This window comes from Biomphalaria glabrata, chromosome 6 (assembly GCF_947242115.1).
Source record: "Biomphalaria glabrata chromosome 6, xgBioGlab47.1, whole genome shotgun sequence".
Lineage (NCBI taxonomy): Eukaryota > Metazoa > Mollusca > Gastropoda > Planorbidae > Biomphalaria > Biomphalaria glabrata.
The window spans coordinates 47,301,430-47,319,988 of NC_074716.1; the positions used below are offsets into that span (position 1 = coordinate 47,301,430).

At 32.6% G+C, this 18,559-nt stretch overlaps 2 protein-coding genes across 11 annotated transcripts in view; one reads left to right on the plus strand and one right to left on the minus strand.

Annotated features, from left to right (window-relative positions):
- Positions 1 to 87: 87 nt before the first annotated feature.
- On the plus strand, positions 88 to 10,978 carry LOC106077731 (cilia- and flagella-associated protein 298-like). 7 transcript variants are annotated; one of them, XM_056031554.1, is made up of 8 exons: positions 88 to 219; positions 1,537 to 1,685; positions 3,054 to 3,221; positions 4,635 to 4,702; positions 5,412 to 5,570; positions 8,087 to 8,218; positions 8,329 to 8,424; positions 10,560 to 10,978. In XM_056031554.1, exons 2-8 carry the CDS (start codon positions 1,547 to 1,549, stop codon positions 10,668 to 10,670), a joined length of 873 nt encoding a protein of 290 aa, XP_055887529.1. In that variant the 5' UTR covers positions 88 to 219; positions 1,537 to 1,546; the 3' UTR covers positions 10,671 to 10,978. The 7 variants fall into 7 exon arrangements, with proteins under 7 accessions (XP_055887529.1, XP_055887526.1, XP_055887525.1 ...); XM_056031551.1 differs by having other exon boundaries at positions 122 to 260; XM_056031550.1 differs by lacking the exon at positions 88 to 219 and adding an exon at positions 384 to 403.
- Positions 10,979 to 11,627: 649 nt separating this feature from the next.
- The window catches only part of LOC106077796 (uncharacterized), a 174,625-nt gene continuing 167,693 nt past the window's right edge, over positions 11,628 to 18,559 (minus strand). For 3 of the 4 annotated variants that reach the window (XM_056031546.1, XM_056031548.1, XM_056031547.1), the window contains one exon: positions 11,628 to 17,351. In XM_056031546.1, the coding sequence (XP_055887521.1) occupies positions 17,047 to 17,351 (305 nt within the window). In that variant the 3' untranslated portion in view covers positions 11,628 to 17,046. The remainder of the gene's footprint in view (positions 17,352 to 18,559) is intronic. The other variant, XR_008778308.1, reaches the window with a different exon arrangement.

Consider the following 18,559-nt stretch of genomic DNA (forward strand, 5'->3'; position numbering starts at 1 on the left):
ATTTGAAAAATCTACTGGATATTTTAGATTAGATTTTAGAATCTAGATCTAGATCAAAACCTTATTGTAATTTCAAAAAAGCAACGTCTAACATAAGGGGGGATAGACACAAATAGTAAAAAGTTTTTGTTTCACAGAGTTATTAACACAAATGTTCGAAGCGTTGCTATGACATTTTCCGCTGACTTATCATAACAATTAAACCGGAACTCGCTTCATGTACGCAATATTTTATACGACAGAAGGCTGTAGTGTAGAAAGTATTATGTTTTTTTCTAAATAATTTCTAAGTCTAATAAGGATGTAATACTAAATTTAAAATTATGAGCGTGTTATATATAATTACTTTTGTTAACTTTTGAACTTTTGTCTCAGTTAACAGTTTTATTTTATCAATAATGATGTAATAACAACACTGCTGTTTTAGTTTAAGTTACAACTCTATTTAAGTACGGTATTTTTATTGACATGACAAGAACGTGAAAAACTAACAGGAGACTTTAATTAATTTAATACACACTAATAACATACTTGAGAAAAACGTGTGAGCACGTGAACATACTGAACAGTAGAACAAGGGAGACTACAAGTAAACAAACAAACACACACATACATAAACATAAATACTTCATATATTATAAATGTAACAAACAGTACAGTGAGTTAGTCAGTTACTTACTTATTTACTACTGAGTTAGTAGACTATCAACTCACTAGATCTATCAGTATGACTTGATTATCAGTCATACTAATATTCTTATATAGAATAATTAGATATTGAATGACTTGCTCACATAGAAAAAAATAAAATATAAATACTATTTTAGTAGTATTGTGGCCATATTATTGATCTTCAACATCCTCCTCTTGGCTTGTGTCATAACTTCAGATAAAGAGTGCTGTCTTGGTTTGTCTACCAAATCCCTCCTCTCTTACCACTCCCAGTCAGCATCTGTTTTTAGCAGACTATAAAGAGAGAAGCTGGTCCATTTTTTTACCTTCTTCAGCCAGCTTTTCTTTGGATGACCCTTTCTTCATGTCCCCTCGACTTTACGTTGAAGGGTAATATTTTATAGTGAATTGTATCTTAAAGTATGACTGAACCAGCACAGCTTTTGTCTCTTCACTGTAGTGAAGAGTTCTTCTTATTTGTCATTCAGAGTATTGACTTATAAAAAGTTATTGATAGATTTAGAAAACGAAAATTCCTACAAAAATAATTGCTGTGTTTTAGGAATTGAAATTCACTGCATTAAGGACAAGCATTTGCATAAATTAGAAACTTTAGTGGATCCTAAACATTTCTTTGTGGATCTTGTATGAATCTACAGATGCTATTAGTTAGAAATTAGAATTCATGATTTCTATCTGGTCTGATCCAATTTAGAAATTCAACATTCATTTATGTAATGGATCAGAAATTTCAGAACATTTTAGTATTTTAAGTAGGCTGAAGAGCTTCTAAAATCATTTAGTTTATTATTTTATAAATTTAAAATTCTAATTATTGTCATTGTCTAATTATTCATCATCTAGAAATCAAGCCATGGTAAAGATACATGTGAAACGTGGAGATGACAGCCAGTTTCTTTATGAAGCAACTTTGGAGACTCCAATGTCTGATATTTTGAAGGATTGTGCTACTATATACAATGGCCGTCTGAAAGTGGATAGAATTTGTGGCGGTAATGTTTTAATGTTACTAGCTAAAGGCACTATTTGGTAGTGTAAAATTTGATAAGTAGAAGAGAATGAGTACACCCAACTCTAATGGGTACCTGACTTTAGTTGGGGAAAGTAAGGGCAGTTGGTCCTTGTGCTGGTCACATGATACCATCCATCTTAACCGCTGGCCAAAGAAATAGATGACTTTAACATCATCTGCTCTATAGATCACATGGTCTGAAAGGGGAACTTTACTTGACTTACCCTGGATGAAAATTGTATTCAAATATTCATAAACAGTATTGTTTGAATATTATAATCATATATTATACATACATTTTGTTTTACTATTCTTCATACTGATTTGTAAATTATTTTTTAATTGTTCTACCAATTCTTTCATTACATCCTTAAACTTAGGGGAAGAGTATGAAACAAATAATTTCTGAAACTTATGCTAATCATCGGATACCTTATCTATATTGCCATTCCTTAAAACTTATTTTAACATAAAAGTCTTACTAGAGCTTCCATGTTGTAATATCAACTATTTACTATTAACTTGCAAAATAATTAATTTTTTTTTAAAACAAAGATTATCGAAGGGAAAGAGCTCTGCACTTACAACTAATTATTTTACCAATAATTAATTGACTGATTGGTTAATTTTTTTTAAAATTGATTCATGTTTTATTAGGTTTTAACAATGGTTTAAAGTTTCAACTAGATCTGAGAATAGATATGGGAGAAATAACATTTAATTTATCTAAGGGGATGAAGCCCTACATATTTGCCATATCGAATACCGTATCAAACAAAATAATTAATTACTAGTAATGAATTGGCTAATCGGTTAATTAAAAAAAATTGATTATGTCTTGTCTATGCCAATGAAAAATTGTGCAAAGTTTCAACTTGATCCGAGAATGGGCGTGGGAGAAATAATGTGTACAAACTTTTTACCAGATATAAGCTTTGTAAAAATCAGCTTTTCTGACTTTATCTAATGATTATATGGCTACCATTTAATGTCTAGCAGGTATTGTGTAAGCTATTCTTACCTATATATTGCAGTTATATATATTTCCTAAAGTAAGCATATTTCTCTAAAATTTCATGCCACAAACATGGCATTAAAAAAATGATAAAATCTTCTAATAAATTACGTGATTTAAAAGAGATAATTTACTATCTTTCATGACCTATATTCTATCTATAAATTGATAAAGAAGCACAGATGTTCAGTCCAATGGACAACTATTTTGTAAAATCAGATTTTAGACATGTCTACAGTAATCACTATGTTAAGTGGGACATTAGTTTTTGCATTAATAGTGCTGTTTAAAAAAATAATTTCAGTGTCTTTACACTTTTTAAAATATTTTTAGAAATGGAAGAGTTAGTCAAACATGGAGTCTCTCTGCCACCAAATATGCAAGGCCTGACAGATGAGCAAATTGAGGAACTCAAATTAAAAGATGAATGGGGTGAAAAATGTCAACCAAGTGGTGGAGTTAAATTTAACAAAGACACAATAGGATGTCGCAATGGACAGGGTAAAATGTACATACCTTCATATTACCAAATGACAAAAAGTCTCTTTGTACGAACAAATTCAAATGGAGTTTATCAAATAGCTCCTAGATAAGTTTCTCAAGACTGTAGCATTCAACAATATAGCTGAGGGAGGTACACAAAAAAATTCAGCATGATAAAATTTCCAGCTCTCTGCCTGATGCTTTAAGAAATCTTTAGGTCGCCAGCACAAAGAAATTTCCCTTTTGCTTTTTCTTATTCTTGTCAGTTGCTTATTCCTAGTTACTGAATAAGTAAAGTACACCATACACTTGAATTACAAAACTTTCAAATCCTTAAGCTTAACATTGAAAAAAGATTCTAATTAGGGATCTTTAAAAGTATCAAGATAAAGAAAATTGAATTTGTTTATGAGGGCATCAGGGCATTTAATTAAGTGTGTTTTCTTTTTAATTACTAGTACAAAAATAGCTATTGCATAACATTGACGCTGTGGCTGAGTGGTTAAGGGCTTGGCTTTCGAACCTGAGGTCCTGGGTTGGAATCTCTTTGAAGACTGGGATTTTGAATTTGGGGATTTTTAGGGTGGCCATGAGTCCACCCAATTCTAATGGGTGCCTGACTTTAGTAAAGGCAGTTGTGCTGGTCACATGACACCCTGCTCGTTAACCTTTAGCCAAATAAACAGATGACCTTAACATTATCTGCAAAGTCTGAAAGGAGAACTTACTACTTTTACTTACATAACATTGAAGATGAATTAGAAAATCAATGATTGGCAATGAGACAGCAGCTACTTTTGATCAGTTCAACAGATGTATCACATTATTTCATTGATGATTCCATACATGACATCCTTTATTTATATCAAACTACACCACACAATCTTATGAACACTCTTGCTTTACAGACTACTAAAAATTTCATAGAAAATAAAACCTTTTCTCAGGGCCAACAGGTCAAACAAACAGTCAAAACCCCTTGACTGGTTGCACAAAAGCTTATTTTCTTTTCCCAGTAGGTCAGTTTTTCAAAACTGCATTCAATTAAAAATTCTACTTTTATCAGAGTCATCTCATCTCTGCCTGTGGTCCCATCTGGGGCATTGGCCATCAACCAGCTTACTACATACATCTTGGTTCTGTGTAGTATCTCTCCAACTGCCCCCACTTCTTTCCCATCTGTTTGGCGTCTGCTTCCAAATCATGGTTCTATGTATTTCTGGGCCTTCCTCTCTTCCTCTTTTCCTTGGGTGTCTCAGGTGGGGCCTTGTATTGTAATGCTGGAAAATGAAGTCAGTTATTGTGCTGAGCAGATATTTCTCTGACATGTAAGTTATTTAAATGTCTCCTGCTTCACCTTTTCTACAAAAGTTGTTTCTGTTTTAAATTACTGTCTAACATTTAAAAATGATATGTACATTTTTCAAACAGCACCAACTCCAAAGATGGCAGAAGTATTGACAAAAACTATAAAAGAGGCAAAAGATATGATATCAAAGGTTAGTTTTTTTAAAATTTGATTAGTATATTTTAACTGCCAATATTAAAATATTCTTTCCTATCTAGGCATATACAACCAGTCTATCTTTAAGGATTATTATCTGAAACTCTCTTTGAGACACAGAAGCCTGACATTGAATTGAAATCGCATTGCAAAATAAAAACAAGTTTATCATCTTTTTTTTTATTGGGATCTGGTCTATGAATTGTTTACAGATCAAAACTCTTTAGATACAATTGTTTAGCTATTCAAAATTTTAAGAAGAGTCTAAGTAATTGCTTGTTAAAAACAATAAATCTAATCACTAAATATAAAATGTAAAAAAATCCACCAAACCTCTTTAGCAGAAAATACTAAAATAAACCAAACAATCATTACTTTTTAGTAATTGTCTTCCTATTGATAGAAAGAAATGATCAGTTGTAGAAATTAAATTTTATACTAGAGTGATTCCCCTTTCATCCAAGTATTGTTTTAAACCCTAACTATTTTCAGGATTTTAAAATATTTGTAAGTGTACACATTATGCTGAGCAATTGTTTAGGAAACATATTCTCTCATTTAAAACAAGTGTCTTCAAGAATAACTTTAATCAGATCAAGTAGTGCACTAACATTATTCATAATGAAGGGTTTATTAAGTAGTCAAGTGAAATATATTCACCGTAAAAATTGTTCTTTTCGAATTGTGTTCATTTGTTTTTGTAGAAAAAGGTAGAAGCGGATGTTCTGGTAACCCAGAAAACAGTCCAGGATGCACTAGACATTCTACGCGGTGCTGTGATGATTGTTTACCCGATGGGTTTGCCTCCCCATGAACCAATCAGACAAGAGATGGAGAACACTGAGGACCTCTCTGGGAAACAGGTACCTGCATAGTAGTTTGCTTGAGTGTTTGTGCCAAAGATACTTTTTTTTTTTACTTACTTACTTAATCCTGTGTACTCCCAGGGGAGCATAGGGCCGCAACCACAGCTCTCCACCGAACTCGGTTCTGAGCAGCTTTCTTCATCTGCTCCCATGTCATTCCAGACTTGACCTCTTCCAGGTTTGCTTAGGTCTTCCCACTTTCCTCTTTTCTTGTGGGTTCCAGTCAAGTTCCAGCCTTGCAACATTGGTTTTTGCAGGGTGTGTCCTATCCAGCTCCATTTTTATTTTGTGATGTCTTGGGCTATGGGCTTTTGTCTAGTTCTCTCCCACAAATCGATAGTAGTTATCTTTTCTGGCCACCTAATTCCTAATATCCGGCGTAGGCATCTGTTAACAAAAGTCTGGAGCTTTTCCATATTTGTTTTAGTGACTCTGAAGTTTCTGAACCGTATAGAAGGACAGACTTAACGTTTGTATTATAGATCCGTATTTTGTTATGTAGAGATGGTGCCTTAGAGCCCCATATTGTTTGAAGAGTTGAAAAGGCAGACCTAGCTTTATTGATCCGAATTAGTATATCATTATCAGCTTTGCCGTCTTTACTAACTCTACTACCCAGATAAGTGAAGTGGTCCGTATCAAGGATGTTCTCTCCCTGTAGCATGATTGGGTTCTCTTGTCTGTCAGTTTGATCTGAGCATTTTGTTGTGTATGGGAGAGGAGGCAGATGTCATCGGCAAAATCCAGGTCCTCTAAATGTTGTGTTAATGTCCATTGTATGCCGCTTGTCTGAGCATTTTGTTGTGTTTGGGAGAGGAGGCAGATGTCATCGGCAAAATCCAGGTCCTCTAAATGTTGTGTTAATGTCCATTGTATGCCGCTTGTCTGAGCATTTTGTTGTGTATGGGAGAGGAGGCAGATGTCATCGGCAAAATCCAGGTCCTCTAAATGTTGTGTTAGTGTCCATTGTATGCCGCTTGTATTATCTAAGACTGTCTGTCTCATGACCCAATCGATCACCAGCGAAAATATCAAGGGCAAAAGCATACATCCCTTTTTTTTTACTTAACTATATACTTAACTAAACTTTATATAAGTCATTCATTATATTGTATGCTTTGGTGTGCTAAATGGGGAGTGCGTAACCTTAAGTGTATGAATGTCATATTTAAATATGTGCTATGACACAAGTTGACATGTGTTTACATGACAAAAAGTAAAGAAAATTTCCCCTTTCAGACCATGCAATTTATGGGGCAGATGATGGAAAGGTCATCTGTTTCTGTGGCCCATGGTTAACGAGGGTGTCATGTGGCCAGCATAATGACCAACCGCCTTTACTTTTCCCCCCACTAATGTCAGGTACCCATTAGAGCTGGGTGGACTCAAGCGCCCAAAAATCCCAAAATTAAAAACCCCAGTCTTCACCAGGATTCAAACCCGGGACCCCCAGTTCAGAAGCCAAGCACTTTGACTGCTCAGCCACTGCGCCTCCATGATTAAATGTACCATTCATTTATTTTGGCACTCAGGTTTCATAAGGTCATGGGTGTTGGTTATGTTGGGCTGTAGTGGAAGTAGGGTCTGCCTAAGGTGGACCCTACTTCCACTACAGCCCAACATAACCAACACCCTGTACGGCAGTGCTGAACAACTGAAGAAAACAGCACACTTTTTTTCCTTGGCACAGTCTGCAAAAGAGCTCACAGCTCAGCAGCAATAAAGCTGGCTAGAAGAAGAAGAAGGTCATGTACTTTGAGTGTTTTAATTAACAAACAGATTAATATTACTAAATTATCTCCCAACATTGTGAAGTCAAGGTCTCAGGCTAGGTCCAGGGATGAGTGTTATATGCTTCAGACTATTGTCCAATAGTCCTGAGTTCGAATCCTTCCCACAATCATTCTCTGCCCTCCTGCAGGATGTTTGGATTTTTTAATTAACTTCATTTCTGAAAGAGTATATGTTTATTTAAAATATTTCTACAAAGCTATGTGCTAACAAATTATGATTGGTTGGTCATTTGGAATACCCTCTGAACGCGTCATGGTCCACAGTATGAACACTGTTTGTTATCATTCCCTGACTTTCATTCGATGTTTGGATTAGGGTTTTCCTGAAGGAACATCTGACAGTTGTTTACATTTTTTGAATGGTTTTGCAGCTGTTGAATTGCAAAAGTGTTTTGTGTATCAGATGCAATTGACTTACTTATTTTATATTTGTTTGATTTACATCTGTTATATTTGATTGATTTACATGTTATATTTGATTGATTTACATGTTATATTTGATTGATTTACATGTTATATTTGATTGATTTACATGTTATATTTGATTGATTTACATGTTATATTTGATTGATTTACTTCTGCTATATTTGATTGATTTAGGCGTGTTATAGTTGATTTACATATGTTATATTTGATTTACATATGTTATATTTGATTGATTTACGTCTGTTATATTTGTTGAATCGTCCAACCATCACTTACATTGTGTTTCTTGTCCAGGCCTCACTTGAAGTGATAGACATTGAACAGGCCTCTTTGTGGTGGGCAGGGAAAGAATTGTTACCCAACAAGAAACTGGGAGACTTTGTCGGAAAGAATGAGAAAACCAAAATTGTGGCCAAAATTCAGAAGGTATATTTCTTGATTATATCTCGTCTTAATTTGTCTCGTCAGATGATAAAAATTTGTTAGTTAATAAAAAATTTTGGGGTAAATTATGTATGTATATTTTTAATTTCTAGAAAGGTCATGGTGCCCCATCTCGAGAGCCTGTGGTTAGTCCAGAAGAGCAGAAGAACATGATGGCTTACTACTATAAGAAACAAGAAGAAATGAAGGTGACTTTGTGACATTCAGTTCTTGGGATAATATTGCTTGCTGTAAATTGCTTTGCTACCAGAACAGTAGGCCCCTTTCAAAGTTTTGGTTGCTTTAGAAGCCATATCCTTTGCCTAGGGATGCAGTTGAAGGGGAAACAATTCTATACTATTATATTTTATTTTAGTAAATAGAGATGGCAGTGAAGAGTTTTCATAACTGCCTGAAGGTGATGCCATTTTTCTTTGTGTCAGTCACAACTTCAGACTACATGTCTGCTGAAGTACAGCTCTGTCATTTCACATTATGAGAGTTAAGATCCTGTTTTAAGTCATGTGCAGAGCATTTTAGAATCAAGATGCCATTTACATCACCTTAAAAAATGATTTGCTATTTACATCACCTTAAACAATGATTTGCCATTTACATTACCTTCAACAATGATTTGGTATTTACATTACCTTAAAAATGATTTGGTATTTACATCACCTTAAACAATGATTAACTATTTACATCCCCTTAAAATGATACCATTTATTTTACCTTAAAGTGGATGCGTGGACGAGAGGCTAAGTACGCTTGAACTTAGCTTGGCTTGACTACCTTTGAAGGGGGCTCGAGAAGAGTTGTGCTTACTGAGCGCCTAAGGCAGCACGGAAAAACCTTCTCACAGATACCCCCTCCCCCCACCGGTCCACAAAGGAGATTGGACCATAGCACTCTGAGTATACTTTAAGCATGACAGTAGCTCTATATAAAAGCTATAATTTTTTTTTTTTTTTTTTTTTAAATAATGGGATCAGTGGCATCACAGGCTTTGCTAGGGCACAACTGTGTGCTGCAGGCTTCCTAAGTATGATCATCAAGTCCTGATTCTTCCTCAGGGTTGTCTCCCAAATCCTTTTCCATATTTGGGTATATACAGGCAAGAAGTTTACAATAGACCCAACATTTTAGGAGTAACTTACAAGATCTGTTGAATTGTATCTTTTAGAACATTTAATGATGTATCTCTAAGTTATAAAACCATTTTCTTATTTCATACTTTTTTATTTACTTTTAACAGTTGCCAGATATTTGAGTATATTACTATCTGCTTTTAATTACCCCCCATATTCACCTGTTGTTCAACAATATCAAACCCTCTTACAGTTTTCTTTTATGTAAAGATCACCCATTGTTACTTAGCTCTCCTCACAGGAAACACATCTATAGTTTTCATTTTACAAATCTGAAACCTTCCTTTAGAAATGAATATCATTACAGCCTAGCCCAGACCTGCAGGGCGGCACGGGATGGCAAGAGACAGGGTTTGAACTGGGACCATCATGAGGACTATCCAGTGTGCATAGCACACAACCAGGCAGCAATCCTAGTTGACTGTCTGGTTGACTGTCCATCACATATAGATCTTAAAAACTAAAACGACTATTGAAAATTTGATTTCACCATTGCCTTCATGGTGTTTGACATAAGTGCATTTGTTACTCTATGATATTGAATGCATTTTACATATAAACCATTTATGAAAAAAAATTGTTTTGCAAGGTCCTTTATGCATCATCTATGTCTAACAGGTCATGCAATCTCAAAATGTTTAAAATATGTTATAGTCTACTAAAAGTGTGCCTTTTGTTTTTAAAATCAATATTCATGTCTTCTTCGAAGTATATGTATTAATGATTTTTTTCTTAAGATAAAAAAAATAGCGGTATATGTTTAAGAAGTAGATAATGATCCTCCCCATTTGTTTAATTTAGTCTGTTAAGGATAAAAATAGTTTATATTTATATATAGACAGACCCACAAGGCCTACAAGTTAGAATCAATGTCATATTATTTTTGTTATTATTTTTTGTGAGGGGGGCGGTGCCTGAATGGTTAAGGGCTTGGTTTCCAAACCTGGATTTTGAATTTCTGGATTTTTAGAATGCTCCTGAGTCCTGGGTACCTGTCTTTAGTTAGAGAAAGTAAATGCGGTTGGTTGTTGTGCTGGCCACATGACACCCAACTCATTAATCATTGGCCAAAGAGATAGATGACATTAACATCTTTTGTCCCATAGATCACAAGGTCTGAAAGGGGAAACCTTTTTTTTTTTTTTTTTTTTTCATTATGATAATGAATACAATTATTGTTATTATTTCCCTTTCAGAGATTGGAGAAGGAAGAAGATGATGCATATATGAATGCCGAATGGGCTGACCAGCATCAGTTGAAACGCCAATTTCAAGGACTTAATAATATCAAATGGGGTCCAAGATGACCTCCTTGTCTCTTTGTATATATTTTTTTGATTTTTCACTTGTATGAATGCTCGCCACTTTATTCTCACATCCACGTTGAATCCCATCCAACTTAAAATCAATTTTTTTCTTCTTTAAAACTTATTTAAATGAAATTTTTCTGACACAATTGGGTTTGCTTGAGTACTAGAGTAATTGTTTTGTACATTTGTTCTGACCTTTTAGACATCTTATTGAAGCTTAAAAACTGCAACCTGTTGTGTTCATTACTCAACCATTGTTTTTACTTTATAAAAGCAATTTTAATAAACAAATGTATTAAATATTATTTATTGATTTTTGGTGAATTAATACATGTACATCAATACACTCAAAAAAAATTTTTCTGTGAGAATTGAAAATAGTTAAAATTATTAGGAGAAAAAAATCTTAAACCTTATAGCAAGTATGATATCAAATTAAGAAGGAATTATTTCAAGTGTAAATTAATAAATTAAAGGCCTATTTATATCTCATATAAAATCAGATAAATCTGATTTTAACTTTTAAGAAATACTGAAATAAGAAAAAAGATTATAATAAATCAGTTTTAAAGTTCAGTCATAGAATGTATATACTTGTAAAGTAATATCCATTTTACAACAAATTTCTTTTGAACAAACTATCAAAGTAAAAAATTGAAGTATCTAGAACTTTTTTTTTTTTTTTTTAAGTTTAAAGAATTTACAAAGGGGCTGACACTGTCATGTCTTAATAGAGAATAAAAACTGTATAAGTTTTGGCCAATAAAGAAAGAGAACCAAACTGCTGCTATTTTTTAAACTAGTCTTTTAGGTCATACTATATTGATCAACATTGTACTAGTGAGTTTATTCTATTGTCTTCTCATTAAACCAAAAAGGCCCAAAATCTTCATATGCATCTCTGATGTTCATCAAATTAAGACAAATAAAACAAAAGAAGGAATAAACTCAATATTGGTTTAAATTAAATATTTATTTATATTTTGTATGAAATATAAAAAAAAAACATACAAATATTTACAGTCAGAACAGATATTGTGCACATTTATTCAATTAAAAAAAAGTTAACACACTGAAAGCAGTGTAGTCCAAATGGACATAATTTATCTCTTTTTTTTCTTGTAGGATAATCAAAAATCATTTTGCTTTAAACGAAAAAAAATATATACTTATGCACTGTCCTTATGTTTTTAGCATTTCTTTATATAGAAATATTAGGGGCTTTTGTAATTTTTTTTTAAAAGCAGAACTGAAGCAGGAAGTATTAATTAAAATCATCAATACCAAAACAGCTTAACATGTTAATCCCTTTCCAGCAACATTAAAACAGCCAAACATTTATACTAGTGGAGCAACATCGAAACAGTCAATAATAAAAACATCCATAAATGCTGAAACAGCCAAACAAATGTCCTGCAAAACTAACAACCAATCATACTTTATGTAACAAAGGTTTCTATGCTTCCTTTGAGGTAAAAAACTCAGCTGATATGTCAACAAATATACAAGGGAATCATGTTTGTATATTTTTTCCTAACATGCGTTTACTAATTCACTTTATGATTGAACTTTGACTTCAATATATTTTGCATATATGATGACCCACAGAACGATTTCAAATCTTGAAATTAGAATATACATTTTCTATAACTATTTATTAATATCTTTTAATAGTTTGTGTGAAGTGCTTCTAAAAACAAGTAATGCAATATTTCATCATCTAGGTTATTATGATTCTCTAGAACAGTGATGCTCAACCTAATTCGACCTGCGGGCCATTTTAACTTTCGAAACGCGTGTCGCGGGCCACATCAACAAAAGGTACGAAAAATGAAATCAAAGTTCACCTGAAACTATTTGAAACTATTGTGACTGGTACTTACATTTATTAATGGGATAGTTAAAGTCTATAATTGTTTAAGCGTCTTAAAATGGTTTCATTTCTCTACATAAAATGAGCAACATTGTAGCTACCTTTACCACCAACTTATTTTCTTGTCTCTTTTCGGTAAATATTCTCATCGGTCCTCCAATCTCTAGGTGTAGTTTAACCAATCTTTTAGACGCGGCTCAAACCAAGAAGGCCTTCATATTTGTTTTATAATGCCGCTGTACAGGTTTTGTTTATTTTGTTTGAAACAGCCAGGCTGTTGTGACACGGTTACTATGTGTGGTCAACCGTGACACACGGTCAAGTGTTGGGTATCGGAGAGTTAGAGGACTTGCGGGGAGTGACGAGTGTGTTGAAAATATGAAGAAGGAAGTCATCTAGTGGAGTTGGTTATCTGTAGATAATGTTCGCCTTGTAAATGTGTTATGTTTGAATGCTTCACAATAAAAGGCAGTTTATACTTAAAAAGGACTTGTTTCTTCACAACTGGCGACCCCGACGAGGTTTCTTTACAAAAAAAAATATGTTGGCTTATTATCATGTTCCACAAAAAAAGATCCATTCCCTTTTCCTGGTAGATTCTACATTCAGAGTTCCATTTTATAAACTCATAATCGCACACTCGTTAAAGGTCATGTATTAATCCATCACAGAAAAGTGAGGGCCCTAACGAAGGTAAAAATACATATACAACTATTTTAAGGGGGGAAGATTATCTACTTTTTGTGCCGACGTTTCGGCGGGCCAGATAGAACCACATTGCGGGCCGGTTCTGGCCCGCGGGCCTTACTTTGGGCATCACTGCTCTAGAAAATCTGAATGATGAAAAGTAACTGATTTTGGGTTTTATGAACTTCAGCTGAAAAAAACAAAATTTAAAGACATCCTGTAACAGTTGTTTTCTTTTTCAAACTACTAAAATCAATTAAATACTTTTATATTAAATTGTTATAATTTTTGCCATTTTTAGACTGTTCTGTGGGCCACTGTCTAACATGAATAAGGTATAAAATTTAAAATTAAAGTTATACTGAAAAAAAAAAATTAAGCTTTTTTAAGCTGAAAATATTCTGGTATTATTAATTCCATTTTAAAAGTGTTTATTTTTAATATTAAGTTAAAACTGTAAAAAAAATAATTATTGTGGTAAATGCCACAATTAATATATTTAATTTCAAAGCATGCAACAGATTCAGTTGGTAGAATCATTATGTATACATTGTGTATAAAACATAGGAAAAAACTCAAGGCTAGACATTGTAAAATATGTCACAACCTTCTTAATAAAATTGATATGAAAATAGCACATCAGCCCTCACTTCTGCCAGTGTATAAACTGTCACATGATACTGCACAATTAACAACCAGATTTGGAATTTGTCAGTTTAAAAAAAAAAGGATGATTTATTAATGATAAATGCTTAAAACATTTAATTTATGTTCTATTTATTACAACAAAAAAAATCTTATGAACAAAAAAAATAAATAAATAAAATAAACGAGGGTGTCATGTGGCCAGCACAAAGACCAACCACCTTTACCTTTCCCCAGCTAATGTCAGGTACCCATTAGAGCTGGGTGAACTATGAGGCGCCTGAAGATCCATGAAATTAAAAATCTCAGTCTTCACCAGGATTCGAACCCCGGACACCTGTTCGTAAGACAAGTGCTTTACCGCTGAACCACCTCACCTCCTGGTCTTGATTGTAGTGGATCCTATAGACAGAAAGATAGAAAGGCCAAGTGCATTTTTCTCTTTCATGGTCACTTGGAGAAAGCTGTTTCAATAGTTGAGAGTCTCAAGTGGCCTAGGCAAAACTCTGATGAGTTAAGATATCATTTTGATAGAAAACAATTTTTCATTTTGACCATATAAAAATTTTTCTTTAATGGAAAAAAAAAATTATGAAAAGAAAAATGAAATTAATACTAATGTAAGAACTGTAAAACTAAGTACACAACCATTGTATATACACATGTTTATAAATCTATTACAGAAAATAAATATGCTTTACATTGTCATATAAAATATGTTTAAAAAAAAATAAATTTTCACTTCATCTGGACATACATTCAAAGCATAAAAAAGTTTTTGACATTTAAATGCATAATAAAACACGCAATTCTATTTTACATTTCTGTGACTGAGCAGAATGCCAAAAAAAAATGTATTTACACATTTTTTATCTGACAAATATGTCCAAATGTAATATTAAACAAAGCATTATGCGAAACCAAAAATGAATGTGTAATATTATAAAGCTATAAATAACAAAACAATTGAGGGACCAATCAAAATTTATGCAAAGAATATCACAATTGGATAACAACAAAACTTTTATGAAACATAAAACCTACATTGGCATGACTGGTGCAATAACTTAGTACATTCAATATAACCCAATAACAAATTGAGTTAATAGATATCTTTTATAGCATTTAATAAAAAAAAATAATTAAAAAATCTGTTTAAAAAAATTAAAGATAATTGTATTTTTTTTATATAAAAGAGTGTGAACATTAACAAATGTTATTATTATGAAAATAAATTCCAATCTAATCCTTACTATGATGTAATGAATGGATGCCAGATCAAGTTTTAGAATGAATTTATCAGGGGTAGTTATTTAAAAGTTGAATGACATTTTGAGTTACTTTTGCGATTTTCCTTTTATAAAATTAGGAATGTTTTATATTTAAATGTAATAATAGTTGTTTTTTATTGTTTTTAATTTAAAAGAACTGTTTAATAATTGCAGGTAATGATCAGACAGTATCGGACAAAACAGATAATTAACATTCACAGTGAAATTATTTTTTATGATCAATGTGGATTGGACTTTTTTTTCCATTGAAGGGCAGTCAAGATTTAAAATAAATATTATTGGGAGCAGAATAAGGAAATAAAGAGATTTAGCAGAAAGGAAATTTTAATTTTATGCCAATATATTAAAAAAAAACAACAACCTTTATTTGACCAAGTAAATATTTATGCCAGTCACAACCAAAAAGTTGCTGTCTGAAGGAGACCACTGCCCAGTTCATCTTATGTATAGGACCTGATTTTTTTAACCAGATATAGGACCTGATATTTGAACTAGATAGATATAGGACCTAATATTTGAAATAAGTAGATATAGGACCTAATATTTGAACCATAGTACCTGATATTGGAGTCCTCTAATGTTTCATGTTTAAGTTGAGCTTCTATATAGGACGAGCTATTTAGCTTACAAAAAAGAATGAATAAGAATTAATATAAGAAACAAAATTGACACTTGGCCATATTTATAGTTCTAATAAAAATTTTTCTTTTTTATACAATGGTTAAAAAAATTAATAGAATAAACTTTTAATGTAAACTTTACTTGGCTGAGAAAATCTGAAAAACACTGGAGTAATGCATCTAATCTATTTTCCACAATGGGAAAATATTGTATAACCATAATCATTTCCACAGAGATGATTGATAATCAAGTGAACATTTCAATGTACCTACACTGATTATTATGATCAAGATTGCACATCTTTTTATCTATTGTCAGACAACTGCTTTATATGCAAATTATCATCAGCGTAAAAGACATTCATCATCATTTACATACCAAATGATCTTAAAGCTAGTTTTATTTCCATGTAATATCCAAAAAAAAAAATATTTACATTTTACATAAATATAAGAGGTACACATTATGACTGATGTGCTATTCAATTACATGAAATGATGCAAAAAAAAAAATAATGCTTAAGCTTTTTCAAGCAAAAAAAAAAAGCTTGTGGCAAATAAATTAATATTTGATCCACTAGCTGAGTTTTCTAATCTTAGCATATTTATATTTTATACCTTTTAAGGAAGTAGTTGGTCATCTTTTAAGAAAGTAGTAATGTAAGAACAAAATATATCCTTCCAAAAAAAAGAAGATAGATTTAAAAAGCTCATAAAGTGACTGATCACTGCAAATTGTGATGATAACAAAATGATTAACTACAATTATTTAGAAAGTGTCACTAGACAAGCTTTTTTTTTCTCGCTATGATTGAAAGATTAACCTAAATAAAGATTTAGACAAAAATGAATATTGCACAGAAATCGAAAAAAAAAGTAATGTTTGAGAAGAAACATTTTGGGCTTCTATAGGCAATTATTTTAATTTTGAAAAATATCTTTAAAAAAATAAATAACTATTGTAAACAGATTTTTTTTTCAAAAGATAACTTTTTGATAAATATATGTTCCTAAATAAGATAGATTGATGAAAATATTTTATACCAAAACAAAAAAAAACCTTTAAGGCTAATACCTTTAAAAAAAATAAGCTAGTTATTTCAAAATGTATCTTTGGATCTCACAATTATAACATGAAGCTAGTTGACATTATGAGGTTATCAATTGTATTTGTATAAGATGATTTTCATTTGTACATTTTGGACAGAAATAAATCCTTATTTCACAATTCCACTTCTGCTCCACTACTGCTAGTCCTATCCATAGTAATTCACTAAGTTTCTATCATGGGAATCACTCCTCAAACTACGCAACGTACTCCGAGGGCTGAATCTCACTACTTCTATCCTGTCCATAGAGTCAGAATGTTCAAGCATGGGCGCATCCAGGGAGCTGTGGTTGTTGATAAGAGCACTGCGATGGGTAGGCTCAGAGACATCCAAACGTGCCTGAATATTGCGATGGAAGTTGAAGCAAACTTTGGCAAGCACGACAACCAACATAACGATGATGCCAAAACAAATTCCAAGACTGAAGTAAAGCCAAGCTTTTTCTTCATGTGCTGAATAAAAGAAGAATGGTACAATTAATTGTAATATTTTTAATAATTAATTGCATGCTCTTAAAGTTATGAATTCTTCAATTAGGTATAAGTAAAGGTGCCACTTTCTGACCTTGCAACGTAAGGGAGAAGAAGATAGAAAGCTCATTTTGTTTCTATGGCTAACAGTTAACAAGGGAGTCATGTGGCCAGGAAACTGACCAACTGCCTTTATATCCCCAACGTATGTCAGAGTTGGGTGAACTGAGGGGAGTCCTAAATATCCTGAAGCTCTAAATCCCAGTCTTCACTGGTTATTGGGCTTCGGATACCTCGGTTTGGAAATCAGGGGCTTTACCACTCCCACATCATGACCCAAAAAGGAGACGAAAAAAACAAACAAATGAAATATTTGACACTATCAAGTACTTAGTAGATGATACAAGTGATACTTCCATATTCAGCTTTTTTTTTCTACACTACCTCTTATCAGCTTGAAAACTCTTCTTGGGTTTAAAAACTAGGGTGGACAATCTAAAAAAAAAATGGCTCTAATGATTTTCCTAGAAATTTGACAGTTTATCTATATCTATGGAAAAGAATTACTAGCTAATTGCCCACACAGGGAAAATCTTCTTAAAATTAAATTTGGCTTGCTTCTTTTTATTTTGAATACAAAAATAAAAAGAGATTCAGAAACATTTTGTGCACCATTTTATTTAGCCGGGCTAACAGATTTAATTTTTGACAATACCAATACTCTAACTGTAACTAAATCCAGTATTCTGGTCTAGACTACTGTCATTAAATCTTTGTAATGGACAAGTGGTGGGCCGGGATGTGTATCTGGGAGAAGGTTTCTATGCTGCCTTTAGGCACTCAACAAATACAACTCTGCTTAAGTAGGGATTTGAACTTGAGCTCTCTTGATAGGTGGCCATGCACTTTTAGCCTCTCACCCAAATATCCCAATCTAATCATCAATCTGTCCCAGACCAAGATGAAGGTTAAAGTTATTGGTAATACAACTAAACATTATTACTTTTATGACTTAATGAAAAAGCAAACTAGTTTTATAAAGCATAACACTAACATTAAAATAATTAAACAAAAGTATGACCCAGCTAACAAAAAAATGTATACACATATCAAAAACCTCTATTTAATCAACCTGTTCTTGGAGCACTCAACAACATATTATTAAAGATTCATGAAAAAGGAAAAATAAG

Bases quoted from the DNA above. Each gene is read 5' to 3' on its own strand.
- LOC106077731 (XM_056031549.1), top strand. From the start codon at position 1,037: ATGTCCCCTCGACTTTACGTTGAAGG. The intron at 3,222-4,634 runs GTAAAATGTACA...TTTTTCAAACAG, and splicing joins AGGATGTCGCAATGGACAGG to CACCAACTCCAAAGATGGCA. The intron at 8,219-8,328 runs GTATATTTCTTG...TTTAATTTCTAG, and splicing joins TTGTGGCCAAAATTCAGAAG to AAAGGTCATGGTGCCCCATC.